The sequence below is a fragment of the Pseudochaenichthys georgianus genome, chromosome 9 (assembly GCF_902827115.2).
Source record: "Pseudochaenichthys georgianus chromosome 9, fPseGeo1.2, whole genome shotgun sequence".
In the NCBI taxonomy this organism is placed as follows: domain Eukaryota; kingdom Metazoa; phylum Chordata; class Actinopteri; order Perciformes; family Channichthyidae; genus Pseudochaenichthys; species Pseudochaenichthys georgianus.
Genome location: NC_047511.1, coordinates 26,502,983 through 26,530,793, shown reverse-complemented (window position 1 = coordinate 26,530,793; position 27,811 = coordinate 26,502,983). Strand labels below are relative to the sequence as shown.

Here is a 27,811-nt window from a genome sequence, read left to right as displayed (position 1 = left end):
CTATGCTACCCACAATTCAGTTTGGCGAAACAGCGAGGCAACGTGACATCACCCCATTCAAAGTGAATGGGCAGATTGAAGCTGTCGACGCTGTAGTGTGGACGGGCCGTAAGACTGTACATGTTTGTTGGATTACCAGAGCTTTGTTCTGTTTTCAGTTTGGCTGATATTAGAGGTCACTGCATACATTCTGTGCATAATAATTATCTTTCAGTGTTTTGATTTTTTACCCAAATGACGAGAAAGACTTATATGCAATTGTAAGCTATTCCAATCTTTTTTTCTTTTTCACACAAAGCCCATAATCTTACCAATTCAAAAGCTTAAAATTGGAATGCGTTAACATTTTTCTTTAAAGTAATAAAGTGCTCTTTGAGGTTTTCAAGAGCAGAATGAGCCATTCTGATTTCCTGCTGTGAATTATCACTCACACACTTAGATACACATGAACACAAACTGCATAGGACTAAAAACTGTGAAATTACCCATTGAGAGGGTCTTGGCGGTTCTCAGACATTAGCCATCCCATCACTCAGTCATAGGCCAACTGTAGTGACACACACATATACACACACACACACCCACATTCACATACACAAAAGCACAATCTGGGAAGACAGGGGGTATTGAACATTTAAATATAGCTCCATTAAAGTTAATGACACACAAATGTCCACATGGTGTGCGTAAGCGTTTGAGTGAATTGGCAGAGAGAATGTGAATATCACATCCAGGTTGATTATTCTCGACTTTTCACTCTGGTTTTAAAACTAACGTTCATTGAATGTTAACAAGAAGCCATGTTAACAAGCACCTTATTTTCTATTAAAAACTTCTCACCTTGGGTCACTTTGACTTGATCTCAATAAAGGCTGCAAGCTCAAATTGTACACACACCTACAGTTTGCCCAAAAATATTAAACAAGGACATAAATATATCGTATACCCACAAAGTAATGAAGATAAGCCAACAAACCATTATTGCTTTTTTTGCTTTTAACATATGGTTGCTGTGAAGTCCTGCAGTAGATTAATCAAGTAATATTGTTGCATTTCTTTACGCCAGTGTGTAATGGAACATCTGTATGCCGGGGTGAGTTAGAAACCACCCTTTATTGCCTATGATGAATGTACATATTTCATCCCATAAACAAAGACACACAGCGGACGAGGTCTAAGGAACAATACCAAACCGTTATTAAAAAACTATTCTCAACCATACATATGTGGTGAGGCTTCAACTAGAGACTGATTTAAAGTCCTTAAAATACTGTTTATATAACTGGCTAATTGTATATACAGTATATGCCACAGTTGGTACAGAAACATGCTCTGTAAGTAGAGATTTAGCCAAGAAAAACGAAAGATATGCACAAAGAATAGATGCGTATAAAATGTTGCTGCAAGTGAAAGTCAGCATGTCACACTGTTTTAACAAATATATTGGTCGAACAGTGGTAGCATATGCCTCCACTTACTGTATGTTTGGTGTATTAAACAGGGCTTTTGCTCCATAAATCAACTGCATGTTTTTGGATATTCACCGTTCTGAATTTGTGCCCACTGTATGTAAATGCATTTTCTTTCTTCCAGGTGAAGTATGGTCGATTTGGCTTCGTGTGGGATGCGGCAGTGCTGGAATATGTTGCTAATAATGACGAGGACTGCTCCTTCTATGCTGTTAGTAGCAATGCACCGGACCGTGGATATGGAATCGCCATGCAGCACGGCAGCCCCTACAGGGACATTTTCTCCCAGAGGTAAGACTTGTAAACAACACACTACACTTTTTGTTCCATCCTGTTCATCTTACTCATATTGTCTTCAGTTTGTGTGGCCACTCCTGTAAACTATGCCCATCTTCCTGCTTGAAAAGTCTGCTCGGGAGCCAGACACCAAGGAAATTGCAGAAAATAGTCATTGTCACAACTAACTGCAGCTAGCTTGCTTAACATCAGCATAAACCATTGGTTCACATTATATCTCTGCATAGCACCTTCCATACAATCATGCACTCTAAAGTGCTTAACACACTGTCAGTAAGTGTACTAACAACACAGAATCACAAACAATTGAACAGTTCACAGTGTGCATGCATCCAAATGATCCCAGCTGTTCACCTTGTTGCAAAGGTGCATCGTTGGGGGGGTGGGGTGGGGTTGTTCTGTCAAAGTCATTGACCAAGAATGTAACATAATTCATTACTTTATCCGTTCATTCTTTCCTTACTTATCTTGTCCGTCATAGTTATAAGGAAGCTTGGTTATTAGACCCAGTGCAGGGATGCTCGAATTCGGATACAGGAGTGTTCATAATGCCCCTAAATAATGGTAATAATGATAAAAAATCATTTCTAGGGCAGAAAGTGGGGACAGAAGCCCCATGCAGCACCTTTATCCGTTCATTCTTTCCTTACTTATCGTGTCCGTCATAGTTATAAGGAAGCTTGGTTATTAATTCAAACAATGCACCGATGTCATTGAGTCATCTTCTCCCATGCTAGTCATCTGCTATATGTGCTGTGCAATATTGAGGGTCCATTCATTCTTTTTAATTCAATGGTATGATATAAACCACATCACCATACTGTAGGTTCAGTCATATGAGGTGATATGTGTCTGTGACACATAAGATATTGCCTGCATCCCAACAAAGAACATTTATTTATTTTCAGATCATCACTTCAAAAGAAGGAAAAAAAATAATGTTCTATGCCTTTATTATGCTGTAAATTATATAAAATAGTCTGTCAGTGTTGTTTTACATATAATTGTGTGTGTGTGTGTGTGTGTGTGTGTGTGTGTGTGTGTGTGTGTGTGTGTGTGTGTGTGTGTGTGTGTGTGTGTGTGTGTGTGTGTGTGTGTGTGTGTGTGCGCGTGTGCGCGCACGCCTGTCTGTTTATAACTCCACATCCGATGGAGCGTTGCGCCTCAGAATATTGCCTATCATGGCTGTTATTAAAATAAACAAGCAATTAATTGACAGGCCATGTTTTCAATTCCCTCCTATTATTTCAGGGGAAATGTCACACTCGTGAGAAGACACTTTCAAACTGTTTACTCCCACTGGTTTCCCATAGTTCAAACGAAAACAGACTCAGAAATTATCAAGAGAAAAATAATCACCGAGATACAATTGTTTTGTTTATATTTGCTGAGATTTTTCAATCATTTTTTTATGCAAACATTCTGTGTCATGCAGATTCATTTGGTAGAAAAAGGCTTAGACAGGGATTGTATTAGCGATCCATGCCCTGATGCCATGATGACAAATGTTTCACTCATCATCTTTGGTGGCGTGGTCATGACAAGTCACAAGACGCAATGATTACAACACAACTATAGCACCTCCATTTAAATAAAAAAAATGCTATGGGTTCTATGGTATTTTTCCATACAATACCTTTAATGGAGTTACAGTCCATCATAATCTCTATCCATAGCAACAACCCTACGATTATAAAGGGAGCATTTGTATTTTTTGAGGATACCTTGCAAGTACAGTCCGTCTCAGTAAGATACTGTAGCTCCTATCAGTATACTCTCTCAGGTGTTTCTCTTATATTTGTTCAACTAATCCTGCATGTCTGTCTATGAAATGACAGAACATATATATTGACTGCGGCCTCAGGCTTTTCTGTATTTGCTTTTAGAAGAACATATTCCAGATGGATGTAATTCTATTTTCGTCTATCACAACAATACGTTGTTTGTCATTGGTTTGGATTCTTCTCAAAGCTGTTTTTCTTTTCATTCAGGCAGAATTTAGGATGTCTTGTCATTGTTTTAAATTCAGCCTCGTGGAGTACTTTAAAATGTACCCTGCAAATATAGATACTTGGCCCCAGCTGAGTATGTAGGTAAGAACTAAAGTACATCAAAAAACTTAACCTTCAACATTTGCTTTATGGTCATAATTTGTACTTCAATATTTAAGACACTCAAATACTGGCATAAACACTAATTTACACTAGTAATTGATAAAGGTCCAGATCCAGTGAATCTGCAACTTCATTACTTACTTTATGTGCTTGTTTATCAGTGGGTGGGTACATTCTGGATACTTAAGATGTGTTTACTATCTAAAGGTCCCTGGAGGTAATAACAGAGATGAAAAACAATGAATTTGCTTTGACACTTTGAGAAATAGAGAAGGGCGATGACGGGAGGAATAGACAGACTGCTACAACTTAATCGTTTTCAACCCTTTTGTTTTCTCTAAGAACTGAAGTGAGTGAGTGAGTGAGTGAGTGAGTGAGTGAGTGAGTGTGCGTGTTTGTTTGTGTCTACTTGTCAGCACTGTAATAGCAGCAATGTAACACACAAATATAATGCTACTGTGTACATGTTTGTATGTTTTGGCGCTGCTGTTCTGTGATTGATGGAGACCGTTTGCAGATTTATCAGAGTCAGAAAACAGTAGTGTAAAGAACTAGTCCACTAATTTAAACTGACAGCTACTGACGAGTTGTTTGAAGTGCCAAAGGGGCAAGATTTTGAGAAAGAATAAGCCTTCTCTCCCGGGCATATATTATTTATTTCCGTGAGTGTCTTCAGGCATTGATGTGAGCATTTAAAATGGAAGATTTAATCCTTACCAGGTGGACATCTTGAGGTGCTGCAGTGTAAGGAGATAAGCTGCAGGCCAGACATTTTATCGTGCATACTGAACACAATTACGTTTTACAATTGAATTGCAAGATAGATGAGGTGTGTGATATTATGTTCAGGACTGCAGTATTTCGATCTTGACACCATCTTCAGTGTACAAAGTGCAACAAATTAAATAAATGTGGATGATAAATGTCAGAAAAACAGTTTATATCATATAACATGCTTTTTGGTAAGATATCAAGGTCAGTCTTTTTATTATAAAACATTTTTCTTTCCAATTTATGCACAAATGCGGTGAGCAAAAAGGGCCTCATCTGCCATATTCATTTTACTAGGGTTACATAACATTCATCACCAGCTAACATTCATGTTGTTTTTATGACCTGGCTGCAGGCCAGTGTTCATCATTTGCCTAAGGGCTGATATTTGAGTGCTTCTAAAATAAAGTGATGGTCCGGTACCCTGTATTTCTGTGGGGACCATGGCAGTGCTGTATGGTACGCTTGAGGGGCCAAATGACATACACAACAGCGACAAGTCATTGCCGCAATCGCAGAAATATCACACCACATGAGACTATGGGTTATATTGTTATAGTTAGCTTGCAGCAGATGCTGGCTTCATTCTGTTTGAATGACATTAGCCTGTTTGTTTGTGGCTTGTAATTATTCTGACATAGGTTTTATGAAAGTAATCACAGCAAGGATATCAGCTATTAGCTCTGATTGCACCCCAAATACGTCTGGATATTGTAGCTGTGAAGAAATTGAACTTTTTGATGGTTTGAAAACTCGTTATTTTTCATAAAGAGAACATATTTGTGTTAAATCTCCATAGAGGGCGTGCTAAATATTTTTATATTGTTGATTATGGTTTCATGTGAGTAATGTGACAGTGTCAAAAGGGCTGATTTGCTCCGTAACCCAGCTAATGTGTCTCCCTTGTCTTTATATTAGCCTTAAATCCAATAATCCATGCATCCTTTCCTTCTACAATCTGAGACTTTTCTTGCATGAATTTGATATCCTATCAAAGACGATTTATTGAAATCCTACCGGTAAAAGTGATTTGCGACTATTACTAATATAAAAAGTAATCCTCTACTAATGGTGATAAGTGATACTAAAGGGCTATGGGTCCCAGTAAATACAAAGTAAACTGTGTACCACTCATGAAACAGTTTGATTGTGATGCGTTCAGTATTCAGACAACGTTTTACCATAGAAGCACTCATGACAATGAAGTTGTCAGCAGTCGTTAAGAAAAACTGTTGATGAACTGACTGAAGTTTGGTTATTGCAAACATTGAAATGAAATATAATGAAAAATCGTAGTGGAGTTCTTCTTTTGAAATGTATATTATAGAGAAAAAACAAATTGCCCCATTGAATGAAAATATATATAAATGGCTTTAAAGCTGCCTTTGCTCATGTAAATCATGTATTTTAGTCCCAGCAGAAGGCTTGTAAACAGAGACTGCAGAGAAGGTGAGTTATCCCCGCTCACACACTGTTAGCTCTCTCTGTCACAGCATTATTAAAGGACCACTTTGTTAGTATAACTGTAGGTGAAATTGACTTTACTTGTCAAGAGCTGTCAATACAGGTAATGTAATGTTCTTACAAGAAAGTCTCTCTAATTGTCCTTGTAGCCACTACAAAATCTCTATTGTTACCTGAATCCGCTCTGTTTAAAATATTCAATTTCATCCTCTCTGACTGCCAGAGGCAATGGTAACACTTGAAAAATAAAAATATTTTTATTTTTGCATGAGTCAAGTATGACTCTGGTATCTCCCACAAGATCAGTCATTATTTACTTTCTAACTTAAATGTTCCATTCACCAATTATTAAATAACACTACAATGGTTTAAAACCAGTTATAAGATTATTTTATTTGAAAAAGTCTGTTCATTATTTTTCAAGGCTCTTGGTAGTACCATAATAACATCTTTCTTGCATAATCCAAATAATGCTTGATCAAGGCTCCTTCTAACGAAGCCAACACTTAAAAGCAAGGCGTCTGTCGCTCCACCAGACACACACACACACACACACACACACACACACACACACACACACACACACACACACAATCATTCACAGTGAGTTCAAGTCTGGTTGGAGGCTCTGAAGCCCTCTAATTTCAATCCATTTAAATCAGTATCCATGGGAGAAAAGAGAGATGGATTTGGTGTGTGGTAACAAGCGTGCATCTACAGTATCAGTGTTTTTTAATCACTGACATTGTTCCAGAGGACAAACAATTATAATTCTATAATTCTAATCTAATTGTGTTAGCCGGTAAGATCCTTTTGTAGTGTTAAGTCTTCTTGCTTTTAGTTTATAAACTGTTAAACATGTCCCAGCACTGTGTTCTCTCTCTCTCTGTCTTTGTCAAAGCTCTCACAAGCTGTCACTCTCCTACCAATCAATCAAAGTAAAACTCAGCCCACACACTTAGTAAATTCATTAAATCTTAATTAATCACAATTAATGATGGGGATGTGGCTCGCTCTCTCGCTCTCTCTCTCTCTCTCTCTCTCTCTGTCTCTCTCTCCTTCTGTCTCTCCCTTAGCTCTCAAAGTGCAAATGATGGTTAATGACTGTTTTACTTCTCTGTGTTGTTTACCATTGTTCAGCTTGATAATCTGTTCTAGTACACCCACACACTGAGGCTTAATGGTGCTTAAATGAAAACTTTGTTGACAAAGTGTATGACATTGAACCCTGGGTGTGCTAATTTGAACAATTAAGCTTTGCAAACTTTGCTTGAGGGGCCGAAGACTCATTGGTAAAATCGTACACCTTTCTTTAAGCTTCGATATAGCAACACTTTGTTTATTGTTCTACCTACAAATATGGATATGGGCCATACCTTGGTTTAAACAATCTCTCTTGATGACATCTTAGTACCTTATCTTACTATTGTATTGTTGTATGTATACAAAAAACTCTTAAGCCAATGAGCCAAGCCTTTTTCTATAGCCCATCACAGCTCTCAAAAACCTCAGTCAGTGTCACAGATAGTATACTGAGAAAATCCACATACTTTTCTGATGGATTTCTGACATGGTTCAACAATATGTTCTCCCATCTGTTAAATGTGTCAAGAAAAGTGGAAATCTTGGGAAAAGTTGCAAATATCCAACCTGGATACAAGCACTTATATCTGGCTTTAAAATAAGGCAATTAAAACACCCAGTCTAAAGTCAATGGAGATACCTCAATGGCTCACTCTTATTATTTGGCTCAAAAACAAACTCAAATATGCACCACCAGTGCTACAATAATATGTCTTGTGTCCAAGGCAACCCCAGCTGTCTGTGGTTGAATAAACAGACCTTCCACGGTATTGATATATGGTTAGGGGTCAGCTTCTTTTTACACTAAAACACACATAGAGAGAATAATTAGAAGACGGTGCACATCTCTGACCGGGTCGATGCTGCTGAGTGTTTTTGCTCTTGAATTACACTCAGTCACGTTCCTGCTTGCACAATTGGTAATGTTATTTGGACAAATAAAGTAAAAGCTGCAGCTAAGGTCAGTTTGCACCTGGTGTTTTGGATATTTTGACAGTTTTGGCTCGTTCCTTTAAGCAGGTCACATTGCGAAACCGAACATGATGTAATTATAATAATCTGATGCTCTATTGATTCCTCCTCATCTCTACAGGCAGATTACAATCTGCTTCAGCAGACCTTTAGCTTGAGGTGATTCAGCATTTAAGGACACTTCAGTGGGTTGTTGGCTGACATGAGTTCCCGAGCTTAGCTCTTTAGTTGAAGGCTCGCCTCTCTAATCACTATGACACTCACCTACCCGGAGAAATTGATATACCTGCAGCCACACAATCGTTCACCTTCAAACGCCTGCTCTATGTTTGTTCTGCACTTTTTTTAGTGCCCATGTTTCCACCAAAATAAATCCTCCTTTTTCAAAAATGAACTTCTGACATCAAAATGTTCTGACCCTGCAGTCATAGGAACTACAGGAAAACTACTTTTTTGACTATAGTATGAACATTATTTTCCCTCATGCTGAGGCTAAAACCAGCAAAGCAGCCAATGTTCTTCTCATCTTAAGGAGCTAACAGCCGACAACCATCTCAAAGAAACAAACTCATTTTAGCATAACACCTCCGTCTCTCATCTACAGTCATCCCTGTCTGCTCATTTCATGTGACACCCTTCCTCTGTTCACTCATGTCATCATTCGTTTTTTCGTCTTCCTCTTTACTCCTTCAAATCTCTTACCATCTCTCTTATTCTATCCTGCCTCCCCTTTGTTCTCACCTGCTCTCTCCTTTCTTCTGTTGTATGATTTGACGAGTTGTCAGCCATCCATCCAGATTAACCCTCCGGTATCACTGTGGACGTTTTTGTCCATATGGGTAATTTTTCACTTTTCATTTTGCAATAACTTTGGTTGTGTTGGTGCAAACGGCCTGCATTTTTGTAACAAGGCTATTTTCTCGATCTATTTTGGAATTCAATTAAAAAAAAATCAAATCGGTCTTTAATTCACTGTGTAACAAATCGACTACGCAAATTAGTCATTCGAGACAAAAATGTCCACTGCAAAAGACTTTGATAAAAACATTATATTAAAAGGTTTTTTTCACAACTTTTTTGGGTTCAATCTTTAAAGCAACTTCCGCCCTAATAGAAAATACCAAAAATGTAATTATTTTTAGGATTTTAACCCTTTCAATGCCATTTTGAAAACATGAAACCGCTGTTTTTTTTCATGATGAAAACAGAGAAAGTGAGTTATTTTCCCAAAAATACATATCTGGAGACTGGCTCTTTTTTTTTTATAACAGTCTTGGATATGTCAAAGATTAGCAACAAAATGGATTTTTTTGCATTATTAGTTTTTGCACAAAATCAGATTGAACAAAAAAGTTACAAATTAGTCATTCGGGACAAAAAAGTCCACTTCCAAAAACTGCTCTAAAAGGACAACAGATTAATATTTTTTTAAACTTTTTGGGGTTAAATCTTTCAATCAACTTCAGTCCTGATCAAAAATACCAAATGTTAAATTATGTTCAGGATGTTAACCCTTGAACTGCCAGTTTGAAAACATGAATTTCCGTTTTCTATGAAAAACATGCACAAAAAGGCAGTCATTTTCCATATAATAAATGTTGGGGGGGGTCGGCTTTTTTTTTTTTATCACAGTCTTGGATATGTCAAAGATTAGCAACAACATTTTTTTTTTTGCATCATTAGTTTTTGCACAAAATCAGATTGAACAAAAAAAGTTACAAATTAGTCATTTGGGACAAAAATGTCCACTTCCAAAAACTGCTCTAAAAGGACAACAGATTAATATTTTTTAAAACTCTTTGGGGTTAAATCTTTCAATCAACTTCAGTCCTGATCAAAAATACCAAATGTTAAATTATGTTCAGGATTTTAACCCTTGAACTGCCAGTTTTCTATGAAAAACATGCACAAAAAAGCAGTTATTTTCCATATAATAAATGTTGGGAGGTTCGGCTTTTTTTTTTTTAATCACAGTCTTGGATATGTTAAAGATTAGCAACAACATTTATTTTGGTTGATTATTAGTTTTTGCACAGAATCAGATTAGACAAAAATGTCCCATCCACTTCCATGATAGCCACATCTTTTGATCTCTCGCCATACCGGTATAAAATCATGCATTTTGTAATGTTAGGGTTTTATATTGGAGGGAAATAGTTCAATTTGTCCTTTTTACTGTATGTGACATTTTACATTGAATTACATGCTTGTCATGTCTTGGTTTACAGTTTACAGCATTCACAATTTCCCCCTCATCTCTTTACCTTTGATGTGTGTGAGAATGTAGGAGTAAGTGTTCTCTCATGGCATTTTGTTTTTCATTTGTGCCGTTTCATGTGTCTTAGAGGTAAACAGAGGTATGATCTTGACCCAGCTTGACCTTTTTGTTTAGAATTGTTTGGAACTTCAAAGGATTTGATAATGTCTCTTTAGCATACAAACATACACAGCCATACATGCACTAAGTCAATAAGCGAACACCTGGCTGCAAAGCCAGATCCATAAATATGTGTAGTTTGGCTGGCTGGTCGTTTCATTCCTGTGATACGCAACAAGCGAGTAAGATGAAGAGGCGCTTCTCTGTGGAAGAAGCTAGGGATATGGTGATGCAGCCGGCAACCTCCAGCAAGCTGCTTGACTCTTCTTCTGAATCAGAAACAACCTCAGAAGAAGAATGTGATGTGGAGTTTGTAGTGGAGTCTGATCCTTCTTCTTCTGACCCTTCCACTGAAACTGCAGAGGAAACAGAAGATTCTGGCAGTGGGTGGACATCAACAAATTGTGAAATCTGGTCTCCCTCTAACAACGACACGCTGCGCTACATTCCCGCTGCCAGAGGTTTGGTTCCAGGGCCCACGCGTTATGCCATTACAAGAATTGATGACGTGGAATCCTCCAATTTATTTTTCACTGCTGAGATCATCAGTAGTATTGTCGACATGACAAACTTGCAGGGGGGATGTTCGGTGGCAAACTGGAGTGATGTGGATGCCACAGATATTCGTGCATACATCGGTCTCCTGATGTTGGCTGGAGTGTACAAATCGAAGGGCGAATCCACCCGCAGCCCCTGGGATGACCACAGTGGACGTGCCATCTTCCGTGCCACAATGACCCACACCAAATTCCGGTTGATGAATACCACCCTCTGGTTTGACGACAAGCTGATGAGACCTTCCTGTCACAGAGAAGACAAGCTTGCCCCCATCCGCTCTCTCTGGGAGAAGTGGACACATCGCCTTCCGAAGCTTTTCAACCCTGGTGAAGATGTGTGTGTGGATGAGCAGCTTGTCCCCTTCAGAGGCCGCTGCAAATTCCGGCAATACATACCAAGCAAGCCAGCAAAGTATGGGCTAAAAATCTGGATCACCGCTGACGTTGAAACCTCCTATGCCTGGAAGTGCCAGATTTACACCGGTAAAGCTGCTGGCAGTGCTGCCGAGGTGGGCCAGGGAAAGCGTGTCGTCCTGGAAATGACAGAGGGGCTCCAAGGGATCACTGTGACTTGTGACAATTTGTTCACGTCATATGCACTTGTGCTTTTTACTGCTGTGGATCCCTCCTGGAAGTAAGCCAAGTCCTTCAGGAGGAGGCTTTTCTTGGAGGAGTTGGGGAGATCTCTGGTGTCTGAAAAAATCATGCGGAGAAAGCATCCACCTCGTACACCGGCTGCTGTTACCATAGTGGCGGACATACAGGCCTCGGCAGCTGCCCCTGACACCGGCACAATCGCAAGCGGCTCTGCCCCCGACACCGGCACAATCGCAAGCGGCTCCACAAAAAAGAGGGGACTGTGCTGGATGTGCACTGGGAAAAGTTCACCTGCAGAGAGCACCAAATCCCCTGCTGCAGGTTCTACTGGATTCACTGATCTCTCTCTCTCTCTCTCACACGCACATACACACACACACATTATTTGTTATATCCATCTATCTTACTCCGTCTCTAACACACATACTTGCTCTATCTTCATCCATCTCTCATTTTATTCAACACACACTCATACATATCATTGTTCTGTTTTGACAATTTGATTTGTTCATGAATGTTGATTGCAGTTTGCTGTTTGGAAAATAAATGTTGACATTGATACATCTGATGCTGATTTAAAAATGATTTCAAAGAAAGTTGAAAATAGTATTACTTCAGTGTTTTTATAGGTCATATAATTCTATGGTAAAATGTCACATCTGGTGATATACAGTAAAAAGGGACACATTGAACTATTTTCCTCCAATATAAAACCCTGACATTATAAAATGCATGATTATATACCGGTATGGCGGAGAGATCAAAATATGTGGTTATAATGGGAGTGGATGGGACACGAGTGGCTAATGTGTGACTTTTTTTGTTCAATCTGATTTTGCGCAAAAACTAATAATGCAAAAAAAAAAATGTTGTTGCTAATCTTTAACATATCCAAGACTGTGATAAAAAAAAAAAAAGCCGACCCCCCCCAACATTTAATATATGTAAAATAACTGCCTTTTTGTGCATGTTTTTCATAGAAAACGCAAATTCATGTTTTCAAACTGGCAGTTCAAGAGTTAAAATCCTGAACATAATTTAACATTTGGTATTTTTGATCAGGACTGAAGTTGATTGAAAGACTTAACCCCAAAAAGTTTTAAAAAACATTAATCTGTTGTCCTTTTAGAGCAGTTTTTGGAAGTGGACATTTTTGTCCCGAATGACTAATTTGTAACTTTTTTGTTCAATCTGATTTTGTGCAAAAACTAATAATGCAAAAAAAAAAATGTTGTTGCTAATCTTTGACATATCCAAGACTGTGATATAAAAAAAAAAAAGCCGACCCCCCCCAACATTTATTAAATGGAAAATAACTGCCTTTTTGTGCATGTTTTTCATAGAAAACGCAAATTCATGTTTTCAAACTGGCAGTTCAAGGATTAAAATCCTGAACATAATTTAACATTTGGTATTTTTGATCAGGACTGAAGTTGATTGAAAGATTTAACCCCAAAAAGTTTAAAAAAGTATTAATCTGTTGTCCTTTTAGAGCAGTTTTTGGAAGTGGACTTTTTTGTCCCGAATGACTAATTTGTAACTTTTTTGTTCAATCTGATTTTGTGCAAAAACTAATAATGCAAACAAATCCATTTTGTTGCTAATCTTTGACATATCCAAGACTGTTATAAAAAAAAGAGAGCCAGTCTCCAGATATGTATTTTTGGGAAAATAACTCACTTTCTCTGTTTTCATCATGAAAAAAAACAGCGGTTTCATGTTTTCAAAATGGCATTGAAAGGGTTAAAATCCTGAAAATGATTACATTTTTGGTATTTTCTATTAGGGCGGAAGTTGCTTTAAAGATTGAACCCAAAAAAGTTGTGAAAAAAACCTTTTAATATAATGTTTTTATCAAAGTCTTTTGCAGTGGACATTTTTGTCTCGAATGACTAATTTGCGTAGTCCAATCGAATGATACCGGAGGGTTAAACACAGCCCCCTTGTATTTTCTTACTAAAATCTCCATCTTCTCCTTTTCTCCAACTCACTCACATCTCCTTCCCCTTCTATCACCACCTCTCACCCCATCACAATATCCACTTTTCACTGTCTGAAACTTTAAATTGTGTTTGCTGCACTGGTGACAGGAGAGGAATATTTGTAATGAAAGAGTGAGACTGTTGTAGTTGTAGCTGCAGACATATTCCTATGCTCCTGAGACTGAAGTGTGCTCTGCGATGACACACCACGCCTTGACACCTCTCACAGAAACAGTTAAGAGGCCTATCTAGCCAGTTCTAAAATGCACTGAACTGTTACACATTATTCTTGATCATCTAATCCCTACCACTCTGCATTTTAACTGGCTAAAGCTGCAGTAAAACCTGATAATGGGCAAAGAGCAGCATGGGACATAACCTGTATGTATAGAGGTCTTATGGGTGGCCCGGAGAAGTATGCAGTATCAACACAATGCATGGAGTTACAGTGCATTGAAAAGAGCAATAAGTGAGACTTTTACTGTCCTATAGTACAAAATAGCCATAATATATCTTGAGGGGGTAGATAGCCCAGTTGATCAATACCAGTGACTCAACGATCAGTTTGCCAGGTGCTGAGATAACAGCCTTTCAAAACTCACTTTGAAGCCTCTATTCTCAGTTTGGCCTCGCCATCCATTTGAGTTAGAAAATGCACTCCCCTTACCCCAGCTGTATCTCAGCAGCACAGTGTGATGTCTTTTAACAGTCCATTTTCTCTTCAGTAGGGGTATAATTTATAACATTAGAGGCAGCTCATTAAAACTGTTACAAATAGATGTTGCTGGCAAATGAACTCCTAAATGCCTACTTTGTACGGGGAACACTCGTATTTAAACATGAAACATTTGAGGGCGAAATACTGAATTAAAAAAATGTCACTTCAAATAGCTAAACAACACGTTACATTGCAAGAAAATGTCCCTTGTTATGACAACAAAGGGCACTTTTATACTCTAAACCAGAGGTCGCGTTAACCGTATATTTTCCGTCAATGACGGATTTTTTCTAACTGACGGAAAAATCTGAAAGCAGTCCGTAATTTTGACAGATTAGAACACAACTCGGAACAGCGCCAAAATGTCCACCAGCGGCCCACATTATATTACATCCTTAGTGGCCAGGTCGACTGAGGGCGATCTACTGTACTCTACTGTAGTCTGTAACTATTATTTAGTCCAGGGGTGGGGAACCTTTTTCCTCTCAAGGGCCATTTCAATTTTTTCAACATCCTCCGAGGGCCGTACAAATTATTGACCTCTGCTTAAAAAAACTAAAATCACAGCCCATTCATTTAGCCTTTCTTTCATGCTGTGCAAAGAAAAAGCAACCTCTTAATCCAGATATTTTACCATGATGATGCATGCACGTGCACGGTTGTGGCATGAACACCAAAACATAAAGATATGGACACAAGATGTGTGCAAATGTATTTAGTTTCCTATCCATGTGGACATGATTTAAGTGGGGGGGGACCTAACCTCCTCTAGGGGGGTTCGGGGGTATGTTGAAGTTAAAAGCATCAATCTGGTGCACTTTGAGAGCAACATCAGGGGATCTATGGTTACATCTCTCAACATCCATATGAAACAGAACTGTAAACAGATTTACTTTTTCTTTATGGACATTTTACAAATCACTCCCCTTTCAAACTGTATTCTGTATTCAACTTTTTTTACTGTCATATAGTATTTTATACCCGTTTACTTTATTATCTTATTTTTTTATAATAATGATCATATAAAGATGTGCCTTTACCTCACTGGTTGGAGAAAAAGCTTCTTATATTCGTTAGCATAGCTAGCTAACCAGATGCTAACAACAAAGTTATTGACTGTATGATCAGTATGACAGTCATGAACAGATCGCCACTGGGCTTTCAACTAAAGACACAGACACGCAAAAACTGTGGCATGTATACGGCTCCTTATTGGTAGGCTACTGCAATTTTTGGAAGTGCCGGAGCGTTCTGGTGCTCTCCGTCAGCACTACACCCCTGTCAGACGAGACATATACCACGTGATGACACGTTAGGCTTGTGTTGTGTTCAAGGACCCTGACCTTGGCCAGGAAAAACAGGCACTCGCTTGTTTAATTTTTTTGCGGTCCTAGATTTCTTTAATTTTTTTCTTTTTTGCGTGTGTTTATAAATTACCTCGAGGGCCGTACCAAATGGTCTCGCGGTTGATTGATTGATTGATTGATTGATTGATTGAAAATGTTATTAACAGATTGCAGAAAGGGTACAATACAGTGGCGGCGCTAGGGGGTGGCTACTTGGGCTCAAGCCCCGGATGTTTTCTGAAAAGCCCCGGATGTTTCACTTAAAACATTTTTTTTTTTTAAATGTCTCGGGAGTAATGTGCAGTACACCAGAGAGGCAGCCGCTGCGGGACATTAGCCTGCGTACTGCGTAGCCTTCCCTGCCCTGAAGAAGAAGTAATCCTTCCTAGTGCCTGACGAGTTTTAAGCTAATAGCCTATAAAGTTATGGATATTAGAAAGTTATTTTCATCGAAGCAGGCGGCACGAGCTGCTGCTGCTGCAGCAGCAGCAGTATCAGCAGCAGACAACAATGTCATCACCAGCAGTGAAGAAATGGATGATGTTTCTAATCTAATGGTGATATCTGTACTCTGGCTGACTGAGTAAGAAGTAAAAAAGAGTGATGTACTGTAACGTTAATCTTATAGCTAGTAAACATGGAGTAACCAAGGCAAGTTCAAGGTGCTTTACAAAAATGAAAGACATTCAGACAAAGGCATTTAAAAACAGTAAAAGATAATAAAAGAAACATCAAAAGAAAAAACACATGAATAAAAAGTACATAAATAAAAAGTTACAGTGCAGTTTAAGATATGAATAGTTCACACAGAAGTTCCACTTTACTGATGAACACAACAGCTCAGTTTCAATTAAAAGCAGCGACAAAAAGATAAACCACACTAAGTCAATACCCTTATATGTTAGTATGTATAAAGAACATGACTAAAAATTATTCTAAGATGTAACGTTAACCTTTCATACCTCAGTCTACTTTTAAGACACTAAAATAACGTGTTCCAATTTTTATTTTGTTTTCGCATGTGGAATTATACCGGCTCTCGTTTTAGAACACATAACAACGGAACTGACAGGCAACGTAACTGACAGGCAACAGTCAGAAACGTGACTCTTACACTCTTTACGTCACAAACAAAGATGGTGGATGAGAATAGATCTATAAAACGATAAGCAATGCGCCAGAATCAAGGTGAGACTATCCGCATCCTTTAAAACTCTACGCACATTCGTTTCACAGAAATAAGTAAACAACTGTATTTGAGTGAGTTAAGGCATTAGTTTGCTTCATTAAAGGGTGTTAATGAATAAGTGTTCTCCAGTGCCTTTTGTCCACTTTAAAGGGGACCTATCATGCAAAATGCACTTTTGTACGTCTTTTATACACGAATATGTGTCCCCGGTGTTCCAGGGAACTCACCAAGTGTCAGAAAACACAACCCTCTCTCTTTTCCTCCATACACAAATCTCTAAAAACGGGGCTGCAACGGATCTGATACAGACTGATCCAGATTTGAATTATTTTCTACGTCACAGAAGTGGTGCTCCGCTAAGTGGTCAATTCTCCACCTATCAGGGGAATGTGGGGTTGGGCCACGGCCGGCCATTGCCGTTCGAAAGCGCTGGAGACGCTGTAGTACATATTCCAGGCCTGTAAGTGGCGCTGTAGTCTGCCACAAAAGCAGCGAAGAAGACTTCCCGCGCATGGTTGCCATGGTTGCCCTTCTGTTTATTCTCCGCTGTGGCTCTTTTTCTCCCTCCCCGAGGCAAGCGCTTGCTCCCGCTGCTGAAATTCAATGCAATCCCTCCCTCGCTGTAATTCTCTCCGGTAGTCCACCAGCAGATGACAAACACCCACCTCTCTGCCTCTTCCAAGGAACGAGGGGACCGTGCGGCAGAGTTTCAGTTAGATTTTTTTCCGCCGGTCAACATGTCCATTAAAGTTTAAATCTTCCGGACAAAATGAGAAAAGTGCCGGTCAAAGGTCTTCTTTGTTATTTATTGAGCTTTAAAACAAATGAATAATGACTCTATAATCATATAAGAATAAAACACGGAGGACGGAGATTTCTTTTTCTCCCCCTCTTCTCCCCGCTGCAGCCCAGCAGCTGATCTCAAAGCACGCTCCCCTCTCCTGCAGGGGGGCGTGGTGCAGCTCACAGAATCAGCCCCCTGCAAAAACAGGGCTGGAAAGAGCAAATAAAGCGAAATGAGGCATGGCTAAAATGCAGGATCTGTTTGGTATTTTGATAAAAAAAACTATTTATATACTTTATATAGGTATGGCCCTACAATATATTGTTGTTCAAATATAGCATGATATGTCCCCTTTAAGGTATTATTAAGGTAGGGTTAATGTTGCTCTCAAAGTGCACCAGATTGATGCTTTTAACTTCAATATTTAAAAAAAAATCTTCCCGGGGGAGCATGCCCCCGGACCCCCCTAGAGGAGGCGACGACCCCCCCAAAGGATGTTCGGTCCACCCCCCACTTGTAAAAAAAATTGCACTTTACCCCTGCACCCCCCCCCCCCACCAACTCCTGGGCTAAGCCCCGGATCTCCTACAATCCTAAATCCGCCACTGGTACAATACAGTACAGCTCAATACACACAATTGTTAAGGGGATGCAGACCAGAAAAAGACTTTTTCAATAACATGCTTTAACCACTAGGTGTCCCTTTATATCAGCTGTGCACCGTTATGGTGTAAATACAGCCTATCTACCAATTGGATCAAATATAAAAGTCAGCCGAATTAGTGTTGATACTGCAAGGAGACATATTGTGTGATAAGAAATGTAAGATATTGTTTAATGGCTGATATATTTATGATCCACGTCACGTTTTCAGTGTTGGCGGAAGTTCCTCATGATTGTCTAGAAGTCTTCTCATCAGGGCTCTATAATAGAGAACTACGGCAGATATGTAATATTTAATGCAGCCGAACCGTGTATTACAATGCCGTTATGTGATGACCTCCAAAGAGAAAAGCAAGCACACTCGGAATAAAGTGTTTTCAGTCTGTTTCCGGTATTTGTTTATGACGATGTGAGATGTGAGACTGGAATTGCCCAGAAAATAACGTATCTATGCCACAATTTTAGATGCGGATTTTGTTAAACTAATACGTTTGCGCTGTGGACCAACACTAGACATTGACGGGGAAAGGGGTAGCAATAAAGATAACACCATTAAACAGTTACACAACATAACAGAAATAATATCGATAGCAGCGTCCCTAGCAACCACCTTGGTAACAATGAAAACGTTGTATCGACACAATTTCCTGAAGTAATCTTCGTAATAACTAGCAAACTAAAGATCATGTACATCCACTGCACACATAATCTGAAATAACAACTCTCATCAAATGACATCAAAAGGCATTTTAATGGCCAAACTAACTTTAAAATAGGCATTTTACACCGAGAATAAAACGAAGTTCGGCCATGTTTTTTTTTCTGCAGGGAGAAATTTGAAGATCACGTGACATAGACGCCAGCCATTGGAATGAATGGTGAAAAAAAACGTAGGGATCTTACAATTTCAGAGGCGTTTTTGTAGAAATACTACGTCCTACGTTGTGGACCAACGTAGTTATTACACGTTTTTTTGTGAGACTGGGTTGGAGTACCGGGTTCAGTGGGAGCAAGAGTTTAATATGGCCAAACTGATGGACAATGAAAAAGTCTAACGCAACCACTGCTCTAAACACAATTTTCTTGTGACTTAATGCCACCAATTTAGCTTACATGTGAAGAGAGTGGATTTGTATGTTTGTGCATCTGCTCACAGGTTTGCACTGTCTTTACTTGTGACATAGACCAACATAATGCACTCCCTAAGCCCTTTCCATCTTAAGCATCACAAACACATGCCAAACCACATCCTTCACTTTAACATTAACATAGACTACAGTCTAAGTAAAGTAATAACAAGTCTACATCTGTAAACAGCCCTTAGGAAATGTGCAAAACATCTGTCTAAAACACGCTTTTAGAAGAGCACATACGTGTTTCTCTTTCGGAAAGAAGGATAACAAATGAAAGAGCTGTGTTTGTTCATATCCATGTCTTCTTGGCCTTCCATTTTGTGAATTCATGTTTCTACATTTAATGTGTCCACAGTAATTATGCACAACTAAACCTACATTTTTCTCAGTGAGTCACTTTCTCTCTGTCTCTCTCTGCTTCCTTGTATGTGATCTCCGTATAATTTGCCACGGATGTGTTCTGCAATCAGATAGAATTTGCAGCATCTTTCACATTTTCCCTTTTTGCCCTTACTTCCTTTCTTCAACTCTTGTGTCCCTTGCTCCTTTATCCAAATCACTGCGTGTTCTTTTTTTTCATCTTAAGTCAACTAATAATGTGTGATCATCCCACCATCAAGGCTGTTGCCAACAAGTTGCCATGGCAACATCTAGTCAACGCAGTAACGGCCACTGCGGAGAGAACGGGGAGGCAGAGACATTGCACACACATACAGAGACACACTCACACAGGCACAGGCACACAGCAGTTAGCTCCCCTCCCACCACACAGGCAACCTTTGCTCATTTGCTTTAACAGCCAGTGGGAATGTTAAAGTCAACGATCTTAAAGCAAGGTGATAACTCAGCACACACAGTGTTAATGCAGCTCATAGCTCCCAAGCTGTTTCATAAACATAGCCGCTGTTGCAGGATGATGCAGACATGCTTTACCATTCATACCATACATGCTCAAACAAGAAAGTGATACAAAGTCTAACCCAATACATCAAGTCATAAAATAACATAAGGTCTAAGCCACTCTTTTGGCTTTATTCCGATGGCTATTTCAGAGTGAAATTCTTAAAACCTATACAAAGCTTATAATATGTTTTGACACATAAAAATCCTGCTGCACATGAATACACATGTAAAAAGGCTGTAACAGCTCAGTAGACACACAAATTACGCTGTTCTCTTATTACTTTTCACACACACTTTACTCCCCACACTATCAGCCGACAGTGAAGCCCTCTCATAAATGTGACAATGGTGCATTTAATTAGATGTTAACATACAGTTACATATGGCTACTCATGTGTTTAACAATGCAGTACATGACAGTAATACTATAAACACTCACACTGCAATGATTTAAAGTAGATGCTAATTTTAGTGATTAAAGTGATCTATTTCCCAATACCCCAGGCAGTGGTGTGACTGATGACTGATGATGCCTTGAGCAAAAAACGCTACCAAACCCAAAAGGAAGAAAAAACACATCTAAGTTTACACCCCCTCAGTTCTATATTCTACATATTCAGACTGAAAATGAAAGCAAAACAAAGTTTGGGATGTCTGTGCAGGGAAAAGCACACTGCTTAGGGGGAAATAAATGAGTAGTCAGATTCCCTCTCCTGTGCTTTATCATGAACTCCATCAAACTCTGTGTAATGTAGTGTATCTTTCAAAAGGACATAAAGACCGTGACACACACACTTTAATTAGCTCCTCCTAGCTAGCTCTCATTATGTCATTTGTCATTGTTTCAAACAAAAAATCTAGAACTGTAATATATTTTGTCTGGCTATAGGCTTTCCATTTGATGGCTGTGTGTTTGCACTTATGTGAGCACAAACAATTTGGTGTTTTCGAAGAAGGATGTGTTTTCTTTCGGTGAGACTCACGCCCCATTTACACAGAGACGGAAACAAAAATGAACCGGATTCGATATCAAAAAAGTATTCAGTTCACACGCAAACGGCTCAATAAACGTGTCCGTCCACACGAGACCGCTCGACCCGCTGGATACGCTGTAATACATATCGCCGGTCAACATGTCCGTTAAAGTTTAAATCTTCCGGACAAAATTAGAAAAGTGCCGGTCAAAGGTCTTCTTTGTTATTTATTGAGCTTTAAAACAAATTGATAACGACTCTATATAATAATAATAATAAACGGAGCCTCTCTTTTCCTCCCCCTCTTCTGACAGCCCTTAGTATCCGTCTCATGCAGCTGGCTGATCCAGTAATGAGTGACCCGACAGTAAAAATAAACATATTTATAACTAGTTTAGGTAGTTTGAGAGGTAATTAAAATAGCTAAGGGTGATGATCTAACTTGAAGTGTGTGTTTTGCTCCGCTCATCGCTCCATCACAGCGGGCGGAGCTGCAGGTGATCATGCAGAGCTGCGTGTCTCCGTCAGCAGCAGCTGATCTCTGATCTCTCTCTCCTGTCCGATTAGACTTCACTCGCGTTTATGTCCATATCGATCAAATCTAGCTGGAGGCTCCTGCGAGACACCGGGACCTGGCTCAAAAACACTCGGTTGTTGTTGTTGGCGAAACACATCAGCAATGACGCGGGTGACAGGGGGGTGAGCAGGAGAGGCGGGGCTATGGCATATAGGGCGTACACACAGAGCCGTTTGACCCCCCAGAGCGTTCCGTCCGCAGATCTATCCACCTTGGGACCCGTTATCGTTTGAGGGGTCCGTTTCCGCAGTTCCGTTTCCGCAGTTCCGTTACGGCCTCGTGTGAACGAACCATCTATACCAGCTATACTCAACCCGCGGCTCGCGAGCTGCATGCGGCTCCTTTAGGACTAGTTGCGGCTCTTTTAAGTCCCACTTAAAAAATAAAAAAAACATTGTCAGCAGAATTCATCAACATTTCATTATCACTCACAAGTCACACATCAGTAATCACACACATCAGTCTATTAAGCCGCCCCCCCATCCCTCTGAACAACTAATCACAAATTATTTCAGGTTTCGCACTCTGATTGCAGGTGCGCAAGATAATTGCTCCGTCACACTGGGAAAACTAGCTTACAGCACAATGCAAAAATGGTAAAGGAATATAGGAAACGAAAATATGAAGAGGAATATCGAACATTTAAAGAGGACTGGGAACTCGAGTTTTTCTTCGTCTCCACCGGTTCGGGAAAATGCATCTGCCTGCTTTGTGACAACGTCATTTCACAATTTAAAAGGTCCAATTTGCAGCGCCATCACAACACAAAACACCCGAAGTTCAGTACCGACTTTCCGAAAGGTGGAGAGTTGAGGGCGGAAAAGCTGGCGAGACTCAAACAGAACCGAACTGCTCAAAAAAACTTATTCCACACTAATACGAGTGAAAGAGCGACAGAGGCATCCTGTGATGATCAGTAAACATGCTGTCTGTTATCTGTTGTTATGGGCAGTCAGCAATGTGTGTTTTGTGGTTGCAGTGAAAATAATAAATCACAGATATACCACAGTTGTACATTATGCTTTTCATTCCTTAGTAACATATTACTATTATCCATATTCTCAAATGCATAATGGTTTCAGGGAGGAAAGGAGCGTTTTTGGATTGTGGCTCTTGCAAAAATATTTTTTCGTCAATGTGGCTCCTGATTAGGACAAGGTTGAGTACCACTGGTCTATACGATAGAAAAAAAGTAGCAGATACAACCCAAACCGTAAACGAGGCCTCAACCAATGTTCTTGTCACAGTGACCTTTCATCTTGCCTGTCAGCCATGGGATACAGATTAATAAAAGCAGTGGTAACACATTTTGTGTTTGAATCACCATTCTCACTTTTCCTCACAAAGTTTAAGTACTCATTGCATAGTAGCTGCCAAGAGTGAAAAGTGATCTCTTCTTAGCTAACTAACTATGGTAAGTTAGGTAACTTTTTCTACATGCACCGAGCCATTCTCAACACTGTTACGATAAATGACCAAACACTCAACAGATAAGTGTAAGCATTCAAACTGGAATTACTCAGACATCTCATATTCCATGTATAAGATATTAAGTCTGGATTGCCTTCTTAAATAAGAGGGCCCTGTGGTGTAGCATTTTAACATCTTCCACTTCACTTTTGGCTCGCACCATCTGTCCAATCTCAGACACGCTTTATTTTGGTGTGAGGAAAACAGCGGGTTTCAAATAATATTACCAGCATCATCATCATTTCTATCCTCTTTCCTGCAAGTATTATAAATGAGTTGGTAGAGTTCAGTCAGTGTCTTTTTGCCTAACTGCTGGCAGGATACAGCCATCTGAACCTCAACGAGATGAAATGAAAATGTATTATTTGTGTACTTTATGTACGTTTGCGTTCTTGTGAGTCCATGTCAGCGTAAGAATTGGATTCAAGAGCCCTTTGGGGAAGCAGCTTTTGCATAATTCTGATAGGCCAATTAGTGCAGAATGATAGATGATGAGCTCTATGGGCAGACAGGGTCGTAACAGTGGGGAGAGAGAAAGCACTCTGTCCTGAATCTCAAATCTGTTCGGCTATGTCCTCCCTCAAAGTTACACACAGCTCAGTCACACACTAATAATTCCTTGATCAAAGTCTACTTTTGGCACGTTTGTTTTCATGTCTTGATCTGATAGATCTTTTATCAAGTTGTGGAGAAGCCTTTTAGTTATTTTTTGTCGTTTTGTTTGTCTATCGGATTACGGTAGGAAATGTTGGCGTTTACTGAGTCTTGATTAATATGAAAATCAAAGTATAACTTGAACATTTATATTCAGCTATTTACTTTGACACACAGCAAAATCGTATATTATAATTAATCGTGTTTACGATAGGATTTTTGAGAGTAACATTCAGTTTGTATCACTATTTCTCCCTGCAAGGAAAGAAATGTACATTTTCTTTTCCACTGTTTATTTATTTGCGATCAAAGGTCAACCCCTTTTGTAGAATTTTGTTACAAAGGCATTTACTGTCTATAGTCATTATGTTCACAGATTTTAAAGTAGATGAAGCAAGAAAATGCCACCACTTATTTCCACTGCTTAAGTGCCCTACTAAAACCATGTGTGACATGACATTTGTGAAACATAAGAACCGTCAACTGAGCTCCAAACATAAAGCATGCCTCCATCGAATGACAGACATAAAAAGACATCAACACAGACAAGCAATCTTCAGAAGTTGGCAGAATTCCAAGCAAGAAATGATGAAATATTTTAACAAAACAGTGCCTGGCTTCTTTGATAGGTGGGATCGCTCTTATTCCGTCTCATTAGCCTGTGTGCATTTCTTCTTTCTCCGAAGCCATCTGTCAGAGTGCAGGCTTGTTTGTGTGTGTGTGAAGCATCTGTCGTCAAAGTGACAGATAAAAAGGTCAGTACTGTATGAAAGGCACATCACTTCTCTTGGAAAAATCCTGTTTAAACAGTCATTTTGATGTGATTCAAAATTGGAAAAAACTTGTAAGGATTCTGTTTGAATTTTGATTAAACGCTGTTGCTGATGTCAACTTGAATATCAGCGGTGCGCCATGCATGCAACAGTGAGCTGTTTTGGCTCTTTCAGTGATAAACAATCGACCGCAGCACTCAGAGATAAGCATGAAGCATCTTGAGGTTTGGTGTTGCAGTATATGCAGTATAATATATCAAAAAGTAACTTGGTAACATGTTTTGAAGAATAGGAGCAGGGCCCAATGCACTACTGAAAAGATGTTTGAAGGATTGATGTGAGATGAGGGATTTCTTCACTGACTACCTCTTTTTTGTGCCAGTCGAGTAATAACCAGGGCAGACAACTAGGCCAGTGATGTCACTATACTGAACACTATCTTCTACACAAAGTCTTATCTAATCTTGGCACTAATCTGCACTGATCCGAGCCAAACAGTCCTACAATCAAGCTGGCAGTTGGTGGACATGATCTCGTATTATGATGACTGTTGTTGGATTTTCTGTTGAAATTAGTTTTTCATTTTCTTATTGTCTGTCTCTTCTCATCTCTTCTCTGCTCCTCTCTTTTCTTCTTCTTTACAGTCCTTTACAGTTTTCTCCTCCTCTTTCTCCTTTATTCTGTCCCATGAATTACAACCGCAACCAGGATTGAAACTATGTAGTTGTCCAGCCTCTGCAACTCTGTAAAGCCCAGGAAGTGATTGAAGAGAGAAAAGTGTTCCTAAATGACAGAGACTGGGTTATAGAGCAATGTTCTGTTGAGCTTGTTTATCTGATTGAAATTAAAATTATCTATGTTTTTCTGGATATTGTGGATACAATTAATGACGTAAACTGTCTGCAGACCTCATTTGCATTTCTTGATTGTTTTCAGTGCGTATTCTGTATTCCGCATGAAGTAAAATGAAGATGAGAGATGGGCATTGTCATTTATGTCAGCATGTTGTCACTGGAATTGTGAGAAGGTTCTGCCCCCAGGAAGTTGGGAAGATAATTGCAAACATCTGTCTCTATATAAACATGTGTGAATTTGGCTTAAGTGCATGCAGTCTAGTATGGAACTGTTCATTTGTGAATATGTATCTCCTATCTACCCTGTTGTTTCAATCGTTGTCATGGCTTAGTTTTATCTATGAGGGATTATTTGCACCTGTATGTTGTCTGTGTTAGTCTGTATCTGCTTGTGTGGGAGGCATATGTGAACGCACACATTCCCACATTGCCTTTTTCCTTTTTGTCTTTCCTTTCCCAATGCCCTTCTCTCATCAGATCGCCTGTTAAATATCCATCCGGATGCTAAAAGAGCCTCTGTACGCCTGTCTGTCTGTGTGTCGGCAGTTCTCCTCCAAACCAAAATGAACGACCCAGTTAAATAATAAGCTGAAGGCTAACGGAGGGATCCCATCAACCTCTGAGCTGTATCCTCTCTGAAACCATCAATCCTGGGACTAAAGCTAGGCTGCATAATGACATTGTGGCAGTGTACTCGCGCTGTGCTGCAAAACATATTAATGTTAGCCATAATGAGTTTGACAGCCCAATATGGTTGTCAGGGATCAGAGGGGATTTTAACTGGCAAACACTGCCCTCAAATGGACAAGAAGAGCTATAGCATCTGCAGTAAACTGCAGTGTTGTCAGGTTTTGTGCAGTTGACGTGGGGAAATGCTTTACATCCTCCATGATTGTTTTGAATCTATAATCATTCAAATGACCCTCAGAAACCATAAATGATAATACACAATAACGATCAGTACTCTTGGCAGCGTGTCTGGCTTGTTGCATTCATGCATCTACAAATTCATTCATGTATTCTTCCTTGTCAGAATGTGCTTTTCCTGTACATTGATCTATGCTTACATGGCTGTTTCTCTCGCCCATATCCTAGAGTCTTGGAGCTCCAGCAGAACGGTGACATGGATATACTGAAACTCAAGTGGTGGCCCAGGGACAGCCCCTGTGATCTCTACAGTTCAATCCAGACACGACAACAGGGGAACGCCCTGGACATCCACAGCTTTGCGGGGGTGTTCTGCGTCCTGGCAGCCGGCGTGGTGCTCTCCTGCCTCATTGCCATGGTGGAAAGCTGGTGGTCACGGAGGAAAGGATCCAGGGTCCCCTCCAAGGAGGTAGGGGGATGGATGGGTGACTGAAAGTAGGAACAATGGTACCATGAGAGGTATAGGGCCTATAATACAACCCAGGTTTTATGTTTTAAAAGGGAGAAGAAGCAGTATAATTGGTAGAAAAAGGGAAAGGAGGGATAAAAAGTAAGAGTGATGATAATGATTGCATGGATGAAGGGTTTAGTTTCAGGCCTTAAGGTGCAAGGAGAAGGGTGTAAATGACTTAATAAAGAGTCTAGACTCTGTCGCGAGGGATTCTAAGTTTAAAAAAAGTACATTTATCAGCCAATGTGCATGAGAAAGGGAGATAGGAGTAAAGTCTGCCTTGTGAAGGACATGCCATGCTGAACCTTAGAAAACCTCTCATGTTTACAATGTCACTTCCCCTGAACTACATTTGCACACAGGCTACATCAGCAACACCATGCTGAAAGCACAGGCTGGAGCTGTATTTGTTGTTAGGTTTTTCCCTCTCCGTCAAAAATAATCCTGAAGGTGCTATATTAGATCTGCAGTGATATAACCGCCATTGATCTTATGCGTAGACTTGTGTATATAAATTGCTGTGTATGTAGGAGTGGAAGGAAAGGTCCAATAGGACTTGAATGTTTTTAGAAGCCATGAGAACTTTGTATCCATTTCTCCTTCCTACCCACAATACTGATCATGATAGCACTGTCAGCTTGACAGCATCCTTTTTCTATTAATTCTGATAGGTAAAGTTGCCATCAAATTATCTTACTGATTAGCCAAAGAG

At 39.6% G+C, this 27,811-nt stretch overlaps 1 protein-coding gene across 2 annotated transcripts in view; it reads left to right on the top strand.

Moving 5' to 3' along the window:
* The window catches only part of grid2 (glutamate receptor, ionotropic, delta 2), a 607,329-nt gene that overhangs the window by 566,332 nt on the left and 13,186 nt on the right, over nt 1–27,811 (top strand). For both annotated transcript variants that reach the window (XR_004552792.1, XM_034091023.1), the window contains exons 14-15: nt 1,594–1,760; nt 26,817–27,057. Coding sequence is in view for 1 of the 2 variants with exons in the window: in XM_034091023.1 (XP_033946914.1) it covers nt 1,594–1,760; nt 26,817–27,057 (408 nt within the window). In the remaining variant the exon portion in view is untranslated. The remainder of the gene's footprint in view (nt 1–1,593; nt 1,761–26,816; nt 27,058–27,811) is intronic.